Source organism: Colletotrichum fructicola, assembly GCF_000319635.2.
Source record: "Colletotrichum fructicola Nara gc5 chromosome Unknown KSG_Nara_v1_contig03, whole genome shotgun sequence".
NCBI lineage: Eukaryota > Fungi > Ascomycota > Sordariomycetes > Glomerellales > Glomerellaceae > Colletotrichum > Colletotrichum fructicola.
Genome location: NW_027094053.1, coordinates 987,476 through 1,004,804, shown reverse-complemented (window position 1 = coordinate 1,004,804; position 17,329 = coordinate 987,476). Strand labels below are relative to the sequence as shown.

General features: G+C 50.6%; 4 protein-coding genes across 4 annotated transcripts; 3 read left to right on the top strand and 1 right to left on the bottom strand.

Annotated features, from left to right (window-relative positions):
* Positions 1-2,250: 2,250 nt before the first annotated feature.
* On the top strand, positions 2,251-5,088 carry CGGC5_v005070 (Heterokaryon incompatibility protein 6, OR allele; the record flags this gene model as incomplete). The annotated part of the gene is made up of 5 exons (XM_066151391.1): positions 2,251-3,135; positions 3,196-3,335; positions 4,223-4,259; positions 4,316-4,472; positions 4,697-5,088. The coding sequence occupies 5 exons, from the start codon at positions 2,251-2,253 to the stop codon at positions 5,086-5,088; spliced, it is 1,611 nt and encodes a 536-aa protein (XP_066009026.1).
* Positions 5,089-6,188: 1,100 nt separating this feature from the next.
* Positions 6,189-7,648, top strand: apdF-15 (Aspyridones efflux protein apdF; the record flags this gene model as incomplete). Its single annotated transcript, XM_032031645.2, has 4 exons — positions 6,189-6,496; positions 6,541-7,123; positions 7,177-7,545; positions 7,604-7,648. 4 exons carry the CDS (start codon positions 6,189-6,191, stop codon positions 7,646-7,648), a joined length of 1,305 nt encoding a protein of 434 aa, XP_031893480.2.
* Positions 7,649-8,941: 1,293 nt separating this feature from the next.
* rutB-2 (Peroxyureidoacrylate/ureidoacrylate amidohydrolase RutB) lies at positions 8,942-9,736 on the bottom strand (the record flags this gene model as incomplete). Its single annotated transcript, XM_032031633.1, has 4 exons — positions 8,942-9,074; positions 9,138-9,158; positions 9,209-9,328; positions 9,387-9,736. The coding sequence occupies 4 exons, from the start codon at positions 9,734-9,736 to the stop codon at positions 8,942-8,944; spliced, it is 624 nt and encodes a 207-aa protein (XP_031893139.1).
* A 5,756-nt stretch (positions 9,737-15,492) lies between these two features.
* ustQ-10 (Tyrosinase ustQ) lies at positions 15,493-16,736 on the top strand (the record flags this gene model as incomplete). The annotated part of the gene is made up of 5 exons (XM_032031611.1): positions 15,493-15,584; positions 15,650-15,812; positions 15,883-15,968; positions 16,024-16,354; positions 16,416-16,736. The coding sequence occupies 5 exons, from the start codon at positions 15,493-15,495 to the stop codon at positions 16,734-16,736; spliced, it is 993 nt and encodes a 330-aa protein (XP_031892899.1).
* Between the last annotated feature and the right edge of the window lie 593 nt (positions 16,737-17,329).

The window sequence follows — 17,329 nt, the reverse complement described above, 5'->3', positions numbered from 1 at the left end:
TACGCAGATGTCATACATCACTCGGCCTCCGAGTTTCGATGGTAAGTCTTTCCTGATAGTTACACACACACATACGTCGATAGACGATGGTCTTGAGAGATCGCTCTTGTTTGTCCGATCTTTGCTGGCTTTAACCCTATACAGCTTTTGTGATCGCGATTCAAAGTTGATGGCCTGTGTCATCCACTTATTTACTCCGATATTTTCGCTACGATATGTAGGTGGTCGATTGCTTTGATGGATACGTTCAAGTTTGGGGATGTCTGTAGCATGTTAAGACAATAAATAGTCCCAAAGACTGCTTTTCCAAGACTTCTTGGTTGAGCCAGCTGTCTTTTTGGGGGTTGGGTGCTATTGGTACGTGCAAGAACCTGTCTTCTCAAAGCGAAACTTTCTCGGTCCGACTGCCAGCCTACGTGACCCTCGTCATCATGTCAAATCGGTGTTCTCATATCAGCACAAGATGGGTCAGTTGCCCAGCAACGGAAAGGAGTTCTAGCTCTGTGCTGGCAATGAGGAGACATTTCAACGTTGAAGAGTAAAATATTCACTATATGGTGAAAATAACGGGTCACGCGAACACTGCATTAGTTCACAGGGAGACTATGTTCATTCAGTGACAAGGGTTAGATATTTACCACCAAGTTTGATTCCGTCCTAACACTCTATAGTCGAAGCATCAGCATGCCGGACATGGGTTATCCAAAACTTGGCTTTACGCAATTTCTGATTGGATCAATCTTGATTCACCGATACTTCGTACTCCTCCCACTGGTCTGGTGCACAGGCTGCTAAAGTTGAATTGACGAGGAAATGCCAGGTCACGGGCAAGCGTGTCGGGTGATGATTCGACGGTGAAGACATCAGAGATACTGTACGCGTCAAACGTCAGCAAATGCCATTGCATTGAATGACGACCGACTTTGCTAGATCCTCTGTCATCAGGTCAAAAACAGACCCTGCGTTCTCCATTCATTTGGGTTTCCAGCCTTATTTCAACTCCAACATTCGGGAGACTGCTGCGCGGTCGGGAGCTTTATCATTGTTGAGATCTCTGCCTCGCTGCACCCTGGTGATCTACGAATGCAGCATGAGTGGGGCCACTCCGAGGTATTGTGCCACATCCCCAGGCCATATGCCGAAGCGCTTTTCCGCTCCATGTACGTGTATGTGGCAGCAAATCCACTTACGACAGGTTGTTGGTCAGCTGAACTTCTGGAAGAGTAGCGGTATCTGGCAAACCCCTGTCTGCTTCTTCAGTCTTGGGCACCACCTCAAGCCTATTCAGGAAGGCCACGGAATCCAATACCGAAAAAAACGACGCGTGCATACATACGCAGCGGCGGTCGCCCACTCAACCCAAGTATACCCAGCTATCCACACTAACGTTCCCAATCAAGATGCGGCCGTTTCGAAATCCATAGAAATTCGAGAGTCCTCGGGAAAATTGCTCAAAGTGTTCTCACAGATACGTAAGGTCAGGGGGTTACAGATAGACAGGGCAAGGTACGGTTAGGGCTAAGGATCACGGTCATTCTAGCCGCTTGTGATTCTGAGATGTACACGTGTTTGTGTTTTTCTGTTAGACATGGGGCCACCGAGTACCGAACAGGGGGACGCCGAATACCGCTACTCCTGATGGATCGTTGGCTGCAGCTCGTGACGGCCACGCGACCGAACCAGCCAGGCGCAGACCAATCAGTCAGACCACCGTTCGCGTTGTGGGGTTTGAAGCACCCCAGAGCCGTGTTGAAGAATCCAAGCGAGAGGCTCCTTGTGCCAGCCATGGTGTCCTGGACTATTTATGCAGATGAGAAGTGGAGCCGAAAAGATTGCGAACCTCGCTCAGACTGTTGGGAGCCCACCAAGTGGACGATTGGTTATCAACGAGGGCGAAAGGGGGTTGTCTTGGGTCACGAACACAGCACAAGCGCAGGAAATGAACAGGCCGGTCCTGGGATTATGAATCGCCAGGATTCTAGAAACGCTGCAGGACCGTTGAAGACGGGGCAGAAACACCAATCATGTCGCGCAATCAGTGGATACGGACGGCTTCTCCTTTGACCCCCTGTCATTCGAAAACTCAATTTCAAGCGAGGTTGGCAGCCGATGGCGCACCCCAGAACCCAATGGCCGACCAGCCGGGTCCGCTTTCGCTCATTCTTGGTATAAACGCCGGCACTTCGTTCTGGTGTTGCTTTTCAGGGGGATTTCTGCCTTCTTTGTCCGTCTTGTTGGAAAAGAAGGACCATGGGAATTCCGTACAGGCGTCTGGATTCGTCTAGGCGCGAGATTCGCCTGCTCGAAATCCAGGCGACGCACAATCCCAACGATCCGGTTCAGGCCCGGCTTGTCCATGTTCGTCTGACTGACGATTTGGAGTTCATCGCCCTCTCGTCGCTGTACGGCGACTCCACCGAGACAGACAAAATCTTCGTTGGCGGCCAGCCCGTCACCCTCACCGCCCATCTCACCCAGGCGCTCAAGAATGTGCGCACCGTTCTCTACCCGACACTCACGCAGCGCTTCCAATGCACATCGCCGCGCCGGCCGCAGTCGGGCGCGCCGCGATGGCTGAGGCAGCTGTTCGGCCTGGGCTCGTCCTCCAAGGGGGCGGACGACGCGAACTGGGCGCTGCGCATCTGGTGCGACTTTCTGTGCGTGAACCCCCGCGACGAGTATGAGAAGTCGCGCGTCCACGCAGACATGAAGACGATCTACAAGGCCGCGGCGTTGGTCGTCGGCTGGGTAGGTGAGGCGGTGGAGCACACAGACGCGGGTCTCGCGATGGTTGCAGAAATCGACGAAGTCATGCCGCGTACGTGGGGAGACCCGGGCGACGCAGAGAAGAACCCTCACAACTACTCGCCACAACACGAATGGATCAAGAAGATTGCCTGGATTTGGACGCCGCCGACCGACGGCTCGGACCCGGACAAGGCGCCTCACTGGGTCGGCGCCACGGACTTTGTCCTCCGTCAGTATTTCCAGCGACGCTGGATCCTCGAAGAGATTTCCTCAGCCCGTTTCCCGACATTTTTGGTCGGCGACATCATTGTCACGTGGAAGCAAATGCTTCGCCTGAACCGTCTGATTGACGAGTTCAGATACAAGCCATCCAACGTGTTCCCCCTGGTTAGTTTGCATCTCATTTACCCTGGCATAATAGCTGCGTTGTACTAACTTATGCCCCAGGAACTGAGAGACAAGATGGCAGAGTTGCCTTTGGAGACCACGTACAAGCTGCTTGACGAGTATGACAAGCGCAAGACGTTGGAGGAATCCAAGATTCTTAAGGATTATGCCGAGAGCAGCAGAACAACCTCCTCATCGAGGTCTACGGATGACGGCCCCAAAAAATGATTTCACCGATTAAATGAGAAGTAAAAAGGCACAGGGAGGGGGGGTTCATGCAGCATCCAACACGTCTTATGTGTCCGCGTACTTCATCTGATGGTCACTGGCAGGGGTTAAAAATGGCTCAGACTTTGTTTGTGTTGGATGTGGGAGGGTTCCGCCCGCGGGCGGTGTTGACAGCTGGAGGGTGCACAACCTACTGTCTGAGCCATATGGTATTTTTGTGTTTAAATTCGTTTTTGTTACTTTGACTAGGTTAGATATCCATTTCTTTCTGATCGGTGTGACCGAGGTCTGCATGTGTCCCTCATCGAAATGTGCTGGTGATTTGTGGCAACGTTAGATCGTCCCTCATTGCGACCGGCGAAGCATTTAGGAATGATTCGACTTGTTCAAAAGAATGTTTCGATTCATATTTGTTTGCAATAAATATTGCATGCAGCAGCTTCCTTGCTCATAGAGAGTTCATCCCATCTTCAATTCTTATGAACCTTCTCACCATCCATAACTGGTTGATGACAAATTTGGCACAGACTCACGTGACTGATTTGTTCAGGCGAATTCGCCCCCGTCATTTCTGTCGAATTCTCGGCGAAGCGTTCCTGAACGTTGAGACTAATTGTCACCGCGAAGCCAACATCAACACACCCGTCACCGCATTGAGAGTTTTGTCGTTAGAATGCCTTCCACGCGGGAAGCAAGTAGCGCACGACCAAGCGGACGCCCTGCGAAACGGGCCCGGACACATCAAGCTGCACCGACGCGTAGTCGGCGGCCTCTACCGTCAGCGGAGCCCGCGACTAGTGAGGAAGTCCACCTTGAAGCTGCAAACACGATCACTGTAGCAGTAGGCTCGGATACACAGGCGTTGCCCCCTTTGGCACGTTATAAAGCCTGGAAAAGTGCGTTTGAGAACCTCGTCTGCAGGCGCGCTGAGCATTTGACTGACTGCACCAAGAATCTGGGGGCCAGCATGATGCTTTTTGTTTCGTATGCCAGGAGCCTGATAATCTGGTTCCCTGCGACACGTGCCGAAGGTCATATCACGATGCACATAAACCCCCAAAGAGCTCTCAAGCGCTTCACGGAGACGACAGCCTTTGGTATTGTCCCGTGTGCGTTGATCGTGGTTGGCATAGCAACCCTCCCATTATAACTCCTCCAAGTTCTCCTGAGCGCATAGAAGTCGCTCAAGTAGCTGAAGGTGTCTCAGAAGCAACACAGCATTCGACGAGTGTAGATCCAAGTCCCGCGCTCCCAGAGCCGCCCGTGATGCCTACCAGACTGGTCTCGGCAGAGCAACCCGAAACCAGAGCAGCCCGATCACGAAATCCACCAGTCAGGAAATCACGCTTCACTACCTTGCCCGTCGAGGTCGACTCAGCGCTAGCAGTCGTCTACCGTGAGCTCGAAAGCGTGCCCATTCTACAGATCAAGGTTTCTGAGCTAGAGGCGGAGATGAAGCGGTTGCAGCAGGTAATCAGCATGCAGCGGAATGAGATGACTATGATGCAGACGGCAGTGAATAAGACCGGCAGCCTGCAGGCTGAGCTACAGAAACTGAGGGCAGAGGCTGCAGAGAGGGACGCGGAGCAGAGTGAGAAGGGGGAACTGGAGCGCAAGAATCGGGAACTTGAGGCAGAACTAGGGAGAGCCAAGGATGAGCTGGAGGAGCGGAATAGAACGTTGCAGGAGTGGAAGCGGAAGCTGTCTAGCTTGATAGGGGAGTAGGTACCATGATTCGAGACAAAATTGTGGAATTATTTGTGAAGAGCTTTGCTAGTCGGCCAGTGTCTTTTAGCTATCCGGGCAAAATCCACACACACATATGTGTAATCTGTAGCCTGTTTCTAAAGCGACTATATTCCCTATTCTCGCCTTCATCGTCGTTAACATCTATTATCGTCGTCTATTACTTTTACTATTATCATCGTTATTATCGTCGTTATTGTTATCGTTATCGTCGTCGTTACTATCGTCGTCGTCTTTTGTCGTTATCTTTATTATAACTACTATTATTCTCTCTATATTTCTAGATTATAGGGGACACTACCCGGATAAGAAAATGACACTGCCCGACTAGCAAAACTCTTTGTGGAAGGTTTAGCCACACATAGAACATGAATCTTCCTCTGCCCCTCGGACAACGCTCCGAGCTTTTCGGGGGCACCATTGGCACCAAGAGTCTCCTGCTGAACATCGGAAGAGCCCTCGTCATGCCAAGGTGATTGCTGACCAATTTGAAAGAGGGGTAGCTTCACTTGCTTGTCAACTTCGCCCTACGCACCCAGGAAGGGCGCATGTGCCTGACCCAGATTGCTGACCAATTTGACCATGCAATGACAATTGGCACGCAGTTGCTGACGAGAGCGGGTTGGTCGCACTTTTCCCGGGGAATACTGCCGGCAGATTACAAGGAGAAAGATGAGTGGTGTGTGAAGAACGATCATCCGACCTTGGCAAGCTTAGATTTGTCGCGGAGAGTCCGATTCTGTCTTTGGGCCATCTCAGGGGCCATGCAGCAGCCCTGCCTCTCTATTGCCTTATCACTTGCGGCTGATCTATATTTCTTAAACACACGCTTCAACAGGGACGTTTTGGTATATCCGTTGGGAAGATAGTTGGCTCCAGTTATTGACCTAAGACAAGATAAGTATGCAACTCAAGGCCCCCTATCTCCTTCACCACTGTTAGTCCATGGCATTGATCAACTTTCGGCGGTTACTAAGCAAAGTCCGACACCGAGAAGTAGCACTACAAAAGCCCAAATTCCCAAGACGTTCCTGGCCTCCCTCTTGATTGAATCGATGAGGCAGAACAACGAACCAACGATGTCGGACAAGCTGGGAAGCGAAGATCTCAGTACATCACGGGCCCCGTCTGACCTGATGAATGAGGAGCCCGCCCAACAACGCTGCACTTCCGAAGAAGTCGCGATACCGACGGACTCTAGACAGCCCAGCCTACCGAATCGAGTGTTGAGTCACATCACAACTTCTTCAAACACTACGCCAGGGCCGCCTCCTGACGGGGGTCGCTGGGCGTGGCTTTGCGGTGGGAATTTCCGACAGCTGCATAAACAACAAGCACTGACCTATGATGTAGTCCTTGGGACGCACTTGGTGGTGATGAACACCTGGTAAATTGATCCATCTTGTAGCCCAAGGAAGCTAATAATTGTAGGGGAGTTATCAACTCCTTTGGCGTCTTTCAAAGCCACTATGCTCAGACACTGCGACGACCTCCTTCTGATATTTCTTGGATTGGATCAATCCAGATTTTCCTCCTTTTCTTCATCGGTACCTTCACGGGACGTCTCACTGACGCCGGACTCTTTCGCCCAGTTGCCCTCGTAGGCTCTATCTTGGTTGTTCTTGGCAGCATAGCCACATCATTCTCGACCCAATACTGGCAAATATTCTTATCTCAGGGAGTATGCGTCGGGCTTGGGAACGGCTGTCTCTTCTGCCCGACCATCGCTCTCGTCTCAACCTACTTCCAGAAACGACGATCTTTGGCCATCGGGTTCACGGCATGTGGTAGCACGACAGGAGGTGTTCTCTTTCCCGCTATCGTGCGCCAGCTGCTCCCTCTTGTAGGGTTTGGCTGGACGATGAGAGCAATTGGACTTGTACAGCTCGTGGCTCTGACCATCGCATTGTTGTCCTTGAGACCTCGACTTCCGCCTCGCACAACGGGGAAATTAGTTGAGTGGGATGCGTTCAAAGAACTGGGTTACACTTTCTATGGTGTAGGGATGTTTCTGGTACGTGGCCATGCTGTGAAAGTCGCTGAAACGTTGCTAACGCATAGTCTCAGTGCTTTTGGGGCTCCTACTTCGCCTTCTTCTTCACTGCCGCCTACGCCAGAGATATCCTGGGTATGTCTTACACATCGTCGCTGGATGTCCTGATGATTATGAGCGGCGTTGGGATCGTCGGCCGGATTTTACCAAGCTATCTGGCAGACCGCGTCGGAGCCCTGACAGTGCTCGTACCGACAGCCGGCGCTGGTGCTCTCATCATGTTCACTTGGCTTGCAGTGGACAGAAAGAGTGCCTTCTACGCATGGGCTGCGATAAGCGGGATCATCTTGGGAGGTATCCAGGCGGTGTTTCCTTCCGCACTAGCCTCTTTGACAGCCGATCCTAGCAAGCAGGGCACAAGAATTGGCATGATCTTCACGATAGTCAGTTTCTCAGTCTTGTCAGGGCCTCCAATCGGGGGCGCGCTTGTGTCTGCATTAGGTGGGCGGTACCTGGGAGGACAGGTATTTTCTGGGTGCTGTCTGACTCTAGGCACGGTCTTCCTGTTTGCGGCAAGGGAAGCTAAGCGAAGGAGCAAGGGCGGGCAGTTTTGGATGAAGGTGTGAGAAGTTATAGACTATATCTAAGTATACAGCAAGGCTCTCGCCATTCAATTGCGTACATGGCCTCGTGAGCCGTATCGTGGTTATCAGAAGGCGAACGCTCTACAAACTACAACGTTTTGCTTCGTTTCTTTCATATGCCTTGCAGATGTAGAAGTTGCTTCTGATGATACAATCTTGAAGAGTTTTGCTAGTCGGGCAGTGTTCGTTGGCTATCCGGGCAGTGTCTATACACGTATATAATCCATAGCCTGTTTCTAAAGCGACTATTATATTTCGTATTCTCGCTTTCGTCGTCATTGTTATCTATTATTATCGTCGTCGTTTTCGTCGTTATCCTTATTATTATTTCTATCGTTCTCTCTATAATTACGGATTATAGGGGACACTTCCCGGATAGCAAAACCCATCTTGAATAATACTCACGTTCTCCATCTAATAGCATCACTTTATCCAGCGCTTTCGGCGGTAGGCAAAATTCTTCATGGCGAGGATCGCCTTCTGGACGAGCTGGCTTGCTGACAAATTTGGCAAGCTGATCCCATGTACATGCACCCACCCCGCTCGAGCGGACTACTCCGTCAACTTCTCCGCTGGATCAGTCCGTTCTCAACTTACAAATTCGGTAATGCATCAGAAAGATTACTGATCCCGAGGCTCGATATTGTTTTCGGTTGTGAGACTAGAAGTAATACTCACCGGCATCCAAAGCACTCGCTCAGCCTGTCTGGTGACGAACAGCGCAACAAGAGAACATTATTGGCATTTGATACGCGATGAAAACGGCTGTATGTCCGATAATCGGTGAGCCGCTTGATTTTCCCTGGCGTATTTTGGGTTAGATTTCAGTGAGCTTTTTCTCTGGATCAAGGTCTCTCTCGACCGGCTTGAGTTCCTTGTACATTGGGGCATTGCTCGACTCTGTTTGCGGACCAATTTGGGATTGGAGAGCGTGGAGATTGCCGCCAACGCAGAGGATGCTGACAAATTTGGTCACACCACTATGCAGCACAGTCACACCGTAGGGCGTCTACGACACGTGCTTCACCTTAGGATTTATGCGAGACACAGTTGTAATTTGATTCAAAAGCTACACAGGGGTGAAATACGGCTCATCTAAACAGTACGTGCTTATTGCAGGCCAATGTTGCTCTTGTTTCATCAGCTGGCATAACGGCAAAGTACCTATCCTATCCACTGCTCGAATGTAGGCGGCCTAAATCACGCTTTGGACTGCTTGTTTCTGGACCCATTCTTCCGTGTCAAGGACCTCCTGGGCGAAGAGAGGCCAGATCAGCTCCGTCGCGGCATCGGTCAATTCCTTGGACCATCCGGCCGTGGCATCTTTCCTGCGGAAACATTAGTCTTTCCGCGCTCCGCTCATGCATGATTCGACATTCGAGAATACTTACAATAGAGTGACGTGATACCCCCTTGGCTTATTAGCTTAATTAAGTCCGACGGAGGGCAAAGCGGGACTCACAGTTCAAAGGCATGACGCGCGGAGGCCTCCAGGCAGGTGTTTGCCGTCAGTCCCGCGAAAACCAGATGGGTGATCTCGCGTTGGCGGAGCTGAAAGTCCAGATCAGTGTTCGCGAAAGAGCTTCATGAGGTTTCTCGTTAGACGCTTGATTCATGTGCGATGCATAGGAAGACCTTACTCGCTATTCCAATGCCGACTGACAACGACGTCGCCCTTGGATGGATCCGGCTCAAGGCCCTGAAGGATCTCGGCGCCCCATGATCCTTCTTTGAAGACTTGCGAGTTCTTCTGTTTAACATGATTTGGTGTCATGTATTTCCATCCAAGAAAAGTGTGCTCGTTGCACTGTTGATGCATGCCGTAGTAAATCGGAATGCCCTTGGAGCGAGCAGCGGCGACGGCGGACCTAATGTTCTCAACCGTGCCCTTCTCTTGGAGGTCTAGGAGATGGGGCGTGAGAGCGCCTTCGGGGTGAAGAAAGTCATTGTAGGGGTCAACGAGAACGAGAGCAGTGCGAGTGGAAGACATCTTGTTTTCTTCTCGGTGAGTGCGAAAGACAGTTGTAAATTGTTGCGTGAAAAGCTGTTGCTTTCTCTGTTGTGTTACAGAGAGTTCAAGCTCTACTCCTCCTCGGGCTTTTATACTCAAGACATCGTTCTTGGCTCGCCTCCTTGACTAATTTGTCATCCAGATACCCACCTCTCTAGCTGTCAACCCTGGTTCCGCATTGGAGTGATTAGTAGATGTTGGTGACTTCCTCGGCAGAGGCTCATTGGATTGACCAAATTTGTCATCAAGCCTCTCGACTGAGCCAGATGTTACACCCACTATCGATAAACGCCTCATGTAAACTTCGATCCATTCATGCATATTCGTTTTGAACACTGACACTTGCCGATAAATTCACTTTTCTTGCTGGGTGCTCGATAAGCTTTTGCAAGTGACGAGGACGCTGTGGATGCAAAAGCAATGTTGTGCGGTTAGATTGCAACAATGATTCCTCCACAGATGATGGGAGCTTTCAATTGATCAGGAATGACGGAAGTCGGGGCCAAAACACCCCAGTCTTAGCCTCCTCCACAACGCGCCCTTCCATCAGGACAATCAAGCCACTTGAGGCCAGTCAAAAAGGGTGGGGAATGAGTCTATGATTCGACTCACATGATGGCACCTAGGCCGGACACAACGCTACATCTAGTTGTAGTTTGAATAGAAGGAGTCCCGAAAGAGCTTACTCCATGTGCCAGAAAATTATTGACCTTGGGATGTATCACAAAAAGGCTGTGCTACTGCCATGGCTTCATGTGGGAATGTGAGCATGACTGCGTACAAGGCGGAACAAAGCTGATGTTAAGTCCTCAGCAACATTCCTATGTAAGGTACCTATCAATCAAAAAAGACTTCCTCAGAACCGACGTGCTAAAGCCAGGTTCATGGCAGGAGGTTTGAGGTATTGCAACTACCTTAGCTTGAGAACCCGCGCACTAAAATTATCAACCTGAGGAACGAGTTGAAGATGAAACCATTTCTCTGTCTGAGTATCGTAGATTTATTAACTTGCTGCACGGATGAGCCCATGAGACAACTGAATCTCGCGGACGATGAAAACCGCAACTGCGATCCTATCACGTGATGAAGCCCCTGATATTTTGGCGATGCCGACTTTTTTGAGACCCACATCTGCCACGCGTCTAGGCTTCACCAAAATTACTATTTTCTGTACGTGATACTTCGGCATTCAGGTATGTTCCCATGTTCCTTCATTACTGTGGCAATGGGTTCGATCTCAGCCATCATGCTCATGAGACCTAGCACTTCCAATATCAATCAACACGGCCGGCCTTCCATACAACTTCTAAAATGTCCTCGTGGGCACCTCCATGGTTCGATACACAATGGTCGACAGTGGATGGAAATCGGCATGTTGCTTTTTCGGGCACCGAACCCTCTGAATCGAAGTTAGGTGAACAGAGATGGAATCGGGACAAAATTGTTGCTCGTGAAAATGAGCTTCGTAGCGTCGACATAAGCACCTTCGCCAATGCCAATCTTACCACGCTGTATGAGCATTTAATAGATGTGGACGAAACACTGCTTCACATCAAGAATGACTGGCCGATTGGAAGATGCATTGAAAATGATCAGCCCATCGTCGCTAGCCACATGTCTGGCGACCAAGTCGCCTCTGATGAGTCCCGGGAGTTGGTCGCGAAAAGATTAATCGAACGCCACGACCACATTCGTACCATCATCAACAAACGACCACTTGGCCGGAAGCTGAGCTTGGATGATCTCCCAACCGAGATCATCAACAGAATCATAGATCACTGCGAAGACAATTCCAACTTGGTGGATAACCCGGAATACGTCACCGCCGATTACGAAGTGGCCCAGAATGAACTCAACACCATCAAGTCACTTCGCCGGACGTGTCACAAGCTAAATGAGTTGGCCTCGCCGCGTCTAATGCCATCCATCACCGTCAGCCCCACGGAAGCGTCTCTTACGCGTCTAGAAAACATATCAAGACACGAAGCCTTTGGCAACAACGTCAAACGTGTCCGCCTTGTTTTGGGGCACTACTGTCACTTCAGTGCCGCAGATCCCGCGTCGTTCTCCAGGTACGCTCTCACAACCATTTACTGGGCAATTGAGGCCAGAAACACAGCGGGACTCGATTTTCCACCGTTAGTGGACGAATTATCAACACGACAAAAAGAAACTCTGTTTCGTCTCCAAAGAAGACTTGACGAAGTCAGTGAAGGCTTCGATATGTTGACAGAGGGAGAGCTTCTTTGGGAAGCGTACAGCCTTTATAAACAGAAACATCGACAATACTCTGACCTCATGAAAGGGGGGCACTACGTCCGACAAGTCGCTGAAGCAATAGCGCGCTTGCCAAAGGTACATCGCTTAGATGTGTACGATTACGTGCACGAATCTACCGATTGGAAACGCAGATACGCCGATACGGGCAGAGCAATGAGCCACGAGTCCCTCATTGAGCTTCTCACGGCTCCTATGGAATGGAACCGCCTGGCGGGAACCAGGGCAGGAGCTAACTTATCTGTTGAAGCTCTTGGAAAGCTTCTGCCGGCACTGGGGAAGCTAGGTGTTCGGCTGAAGGCTTTTGAAATGGATGTCACGGTCCCGAAAAATTTCAAAATGCTTTTCATGGGAACTGGAGAGTATAGACTTCATACGAGTGAGCTTCTGAGGGACGCATGGTTTCTACGCCTGTGCATCAAACCACGGCCGATGTTCCCGGTAATGGATGAAAACGAGAGCCATCGTTGGTGGGGCCGCCGCTTGAATATTGAGTTCGGGGCATTGCATGGATTTGTCGACACCTTGCTCAAGTCACCGAAAAACTTGAGATTGTTGCAACTCAACTTCGACAGTCTGGTACACGACATAGGCACGAGAGGGTGGGTACTGCAACCTGCGATAACAAGCCGGAAGGCATCTCATCCGTGTCGGATGGATTTGCTTCACATGTCGTTGGACTCAGAGAAGATGGATGCGTTTCTCGGCGACGGACCTCTCTTCTTGACATTGGGTGCTCCTGTTATGATACGTGGAACATGGAAGGAAGCGTTGAGAATCATGCGGCAGAAGTTCAAACATGACGACTTGAACTTGGAGATGCGGCGTCGGTCGGGCTTTCCACTGTGTATGCGCGGTCTTCAGGGGCTAGTCTTAGGCGGCATCCAGTACGCAGAAGGAGCTGAGTGTATGGATGAGGACGAATATGCCAATGCGCTTGGCAACTGGGGAGGGTTAGGCGATGACAGCCACGCCATGGACTACATTCACCACAAACGAGAGAGCAACCCTTTCAGCGGGCACAGCTGAGAAATAAATAGATTTTGCAAATTATTACCATGCATACGTTTGTCAGTCGGCCTTGCATTGTTTATATAGCCCTTTGACATTGCGCTCTTCCGCTATTACCGTCGCTACTGTATTGCGTGATAATTCTTGACCCGCTGTCGGCTAAGACATCATCCGCCCCCCAACCTGTCAAGGAGCTTGGCTTTCCAAACTCCTTGATGTGATGTGACCCGCAGTGATGTGTCAGCTGAGATTCAGGATCGAGTAATCCGTTTAATGATTACTGACGATTTAGCTGCCTTATCATTCGCCAAGTCCCATGCGGCAAACCGAATCCGAGATATTCGCAATCCTCCACCTATCTTCACTACGTGGCTACGGGAAATTGTATCTTGGCAATTGCAACCCTATTTATGGCATGAGTGATCGGTATGAAAGTCCGCACACTAGTCGTAGATTATGCGGACATTCAGGTATCGAGCAGAAGCCTGGACGTTTCCACAAGAAAACTGCCACCCTCTGTACTATGTCTACGATTGAATAAGCAGCTCGCCCTGAACAATGGTCCAAAATCGAGTCTGTAGATTCAGTGATTTGCTTGTCTGCTGAAAATCAAATTGCCGATATGCAACCCAATTGCCGATATGCTAGTTCTAGCCCGGGATTTGAACCAAATTCGATAGGCAGGGTTTATAAAGCCTAACGTAGCAGTCTTCCTCGCCCATAGACTCGTCAGGGAGGCACTGCCGTTCAAAACCGACCGCGGTTGATTTCAAGTTTGGCCATCATGGAAATGGAGCCCTTTCAAGAAGCGTAAGAACTGTCCAAATGGGTAGTTTGAAGGACCAAAAGTCCTCACATTGTTCTCTTGCCACTTCTACAATACTGGAGCTCATCGGCACCAGCTGGATGGTGACGGTTGGAGACCTCACCCAAGGCTAAGCTTACCAGACACTGCCTTTTAGCTTCTTACGCCTGTAGATTAAAATAATGACAGTTGTAGAAATGCATGGAGTTACAACGACGCCGCTGTGCAGGGGTCAAATACGATATCTCGACCTTACCTCCAACGAATCAGAGCCCACCTAATTGCCAAGTAGTAAAATTATCAACTACCTGGGGTAGATCATACGGAAGAAGCCATCCTATTCCGCGGAAACTCCGCCGTGGCTGCAAGGCCTAGACGCGATGCTTGCCTGCCGAGACAGCCGTTCAGGGGCAAACCCCCTGCATCAAGAACCACCAATAGGTTCTTGAGTCGTAGTTCGGCGGACAATCGAGTTTTCCCATGTCATAATCGCGATGAGCCGCACGCTTTGGCAAAAGGCGTCATCGCATCCCACCGGCCCTACACCATGATGAATTCGCTATGGGCCAGACCGGAGGCCGCGCAGCTCCGATTGTATCACGATGAACGAAAAGAAGCTGAAGATGGAAGTTTTGTGTCTTGCCGAAGAGGATCCTTGGATAATGCAGGCATCGTTACCCGCAAGTTCAACCTCATATCTTCAGGTATTCCTACGATGGGTTTGAGTTTCTGTCTCATGGACCTCCCTGCTTCCCTCGATGGGTCAAGGAGGGAGGGGCCGGGGCGGGGCGGAGCGGGGGAGACGGCTGTCCTGGGAGCTCCCGCATGAGAACTTCTTGTTAAGGATTAGGTTTATCTGCGGGTCATTTTGTGCACTTTCCGCATAGAATTCAGTATTATTGGCGCAGGTAATCCTGGTCAAGGCCTCTTAGTATGTCTTCGGTGGCGGATAGGAAGTCTGCAGCCTTGCTTTACTTGGTCTGGAATAATTCTTCAATCTTGCCCAAGGAGAGAGCTACTGGTGACCGGGAAGCTTGGGGTCGCAAGCCAGAGTTTTCGGACCAATCAATACCCAGTGGCAAATGGAAAGAAGCAAATCATCCCGGCCACTGGAGCATGTCATCTGTCTCGGTCACTACCAGTCTAGTACGCCGAGGCATGGGACAGCAGCTAAATTTAAGCATACGCACCATGCTCCTCCCGTGATGGGGCTTCGTGCAACAAGGTTGTATACATGCTTGCAGCTAAGCCCGCGGAGCCTCACAGTGCAGGTGATATTTGACAGATGCATCGGATGAACCGCCGCGTCTAGTGTAGACGCCGATGTCAGCGGCACACGATCGGTCTTCGCCGGCTTGGCTTGCCGCGTAACCTAGAGAATGCTACTCGAAGAGATTCATGAACCGCCGTGTCTATAGAGATTAGAGATATTGTGTATCGTATATGGGCTCATACTACAGATAGAAAGAAGATAAATACCTCCCTGACTTCCGGTCTAGAGTTGATTTCGGCAAGCACAGCTTCTCTACCTTCGCTCATCACCACATTCTTTTACTGTCTAACTCCAGTCATTCTTGCACAACACTCCTTTACCTACTCACTCAGTCATTACCTCGTTTACTTGACGCCAAAAACCGTAATCATGAACAAGTTCTTGACCAAAGCGATCATCGCCCTCGGTGCATCTGAGGCAGTGCGCGCAGCATGCACGAACCCGTCTGTTCGAAAGTCTTGGTATGTCTACTTCTTAACCAACATGTTGGAGAGATGGAATATGACTTACAGGAAGGAATCTTCAGGTCCGCCTTGACTGATGGCGAGAAGACTTCGTACATCAGCTCGACGCTTTGCTTGATGGATGCGGCTCAGGCCCCTGCCAAGACTGGGTACGCGGGCTCCACGACCGTCTGGGAGGAGCTCCAAGCTGCCCATGTTTCTCAAGCCCAGTTCGTTCACTCTGTCGTAAGTATGCCCCTCGATCACACTGTGTTCAAACAGTGAAGCCGGTGACTAATATGGAGCTCATCTTCAGGGGGCGTTCCTGCCGTGGCACCGTTGGTACATGACTGTCCAAGAGACCCTTCTCCGCAATGAGTGCGGCTACACTGGACCAATACCGTAAGTCATGCTCTACACCAAATAACTTCTACATCTGGTTGCTAATCAAGAGAAGGTACTGGGACGAGCAAGCGGAACAGGCCGAAGGCCCGCTGGAGAGCGCCAGCATTCTGAACGGCAGCGCCACAGCTGGCTTCGGTTCCACCACTCTCGACGAGAACGGCTGCGTCACTGACGGCCCTTACACCAACGTCAGGCTGACGCTGGATACTGAGCTCAACCGCGTGGAGCCCGTGTGCCTGAGCCGCCTCTTTAAGCAGAACCAGTACGAGCAGACTGCCCAGAAGATCATCGACGCTTGCTTGGCCTTGGACAACTACGTGGACTTCAACAACTGCTTGGGCGCCTCCCCTCACACCGGCGGACACTACGCCATTGGCGGCACTGTAGGTGACTCCCTTATTCATACGTTCACCCGATCCTTATGCTGATACTGTTTCTCTGTAGATGGATGACCCCTCTCTTTCCCCTGGAGACCCGCTGTTCTTCCTCCACCACACCAACCTGGACCGCATCTGGTGGCAGTGGCAGGCTCAGAACGAGTCACGCTTGACCGACATTGGTGGCAACAACGTCGCTGAGGGATTCTTCTGGTCCAGCGTCCAGCCCTCTTCTCTCGGAGCTAATGCTTTCCTGCCTTACTTCAACGACAACGGCAACACCACCACGCTTGACCACGTCTTGTGGATGGCTGGCATTGCTGAGAACATCACTATCGCTGAGGTCATGGATGTCAACAGCGACGCCATCTGCATCGAGTACCAGTAAGAGGTCGTTTGAACATTCAAACCACTTGGCAATAATTCATCCCAAAACCAGTTCGGTCTCTTTTGGGTTTGAGCTCGGATTCAGCGCGTACAAAAAAAGGGGAGCGGCACATGTATTTAGCTCAAGCTGTACTTCATAACTACATTATCATCTTGCGGTCGTGCCATTTTCGGGTTATCGCCGAGAACTCTTAATACTACATTCGTCCGCCTTTGATCAGCAGTTTCGTAAGATTTACTGCTGGGAAAGACCAGAGCATACGACGCAATGATTGACCCAATTATCAACAGCTCGGCCCGACACTTGACCTGTACCTAATGGTGCTACTACGAAGGTCCATGTTTTGCTGGCTTGTGTCAAGATGAATCTTTCTTCCCTTCTAAGCTTTCTTCTTCGCAGTTCGCCGCCTGTAGGCGCACCTTGTTGACTGTCAAGATGACCTCACATCCATACCGAATGTTATCATCACCCATGGATCCCTTTTCATGTAACATGATGCGGTTCATAAACCTAGCTAGCGACGTTAAGCCATGTATGACATCGCGTCAAAAGTAATTTGCCAAAGCCTCATCATTGAGTTGAGGATGTAGTAA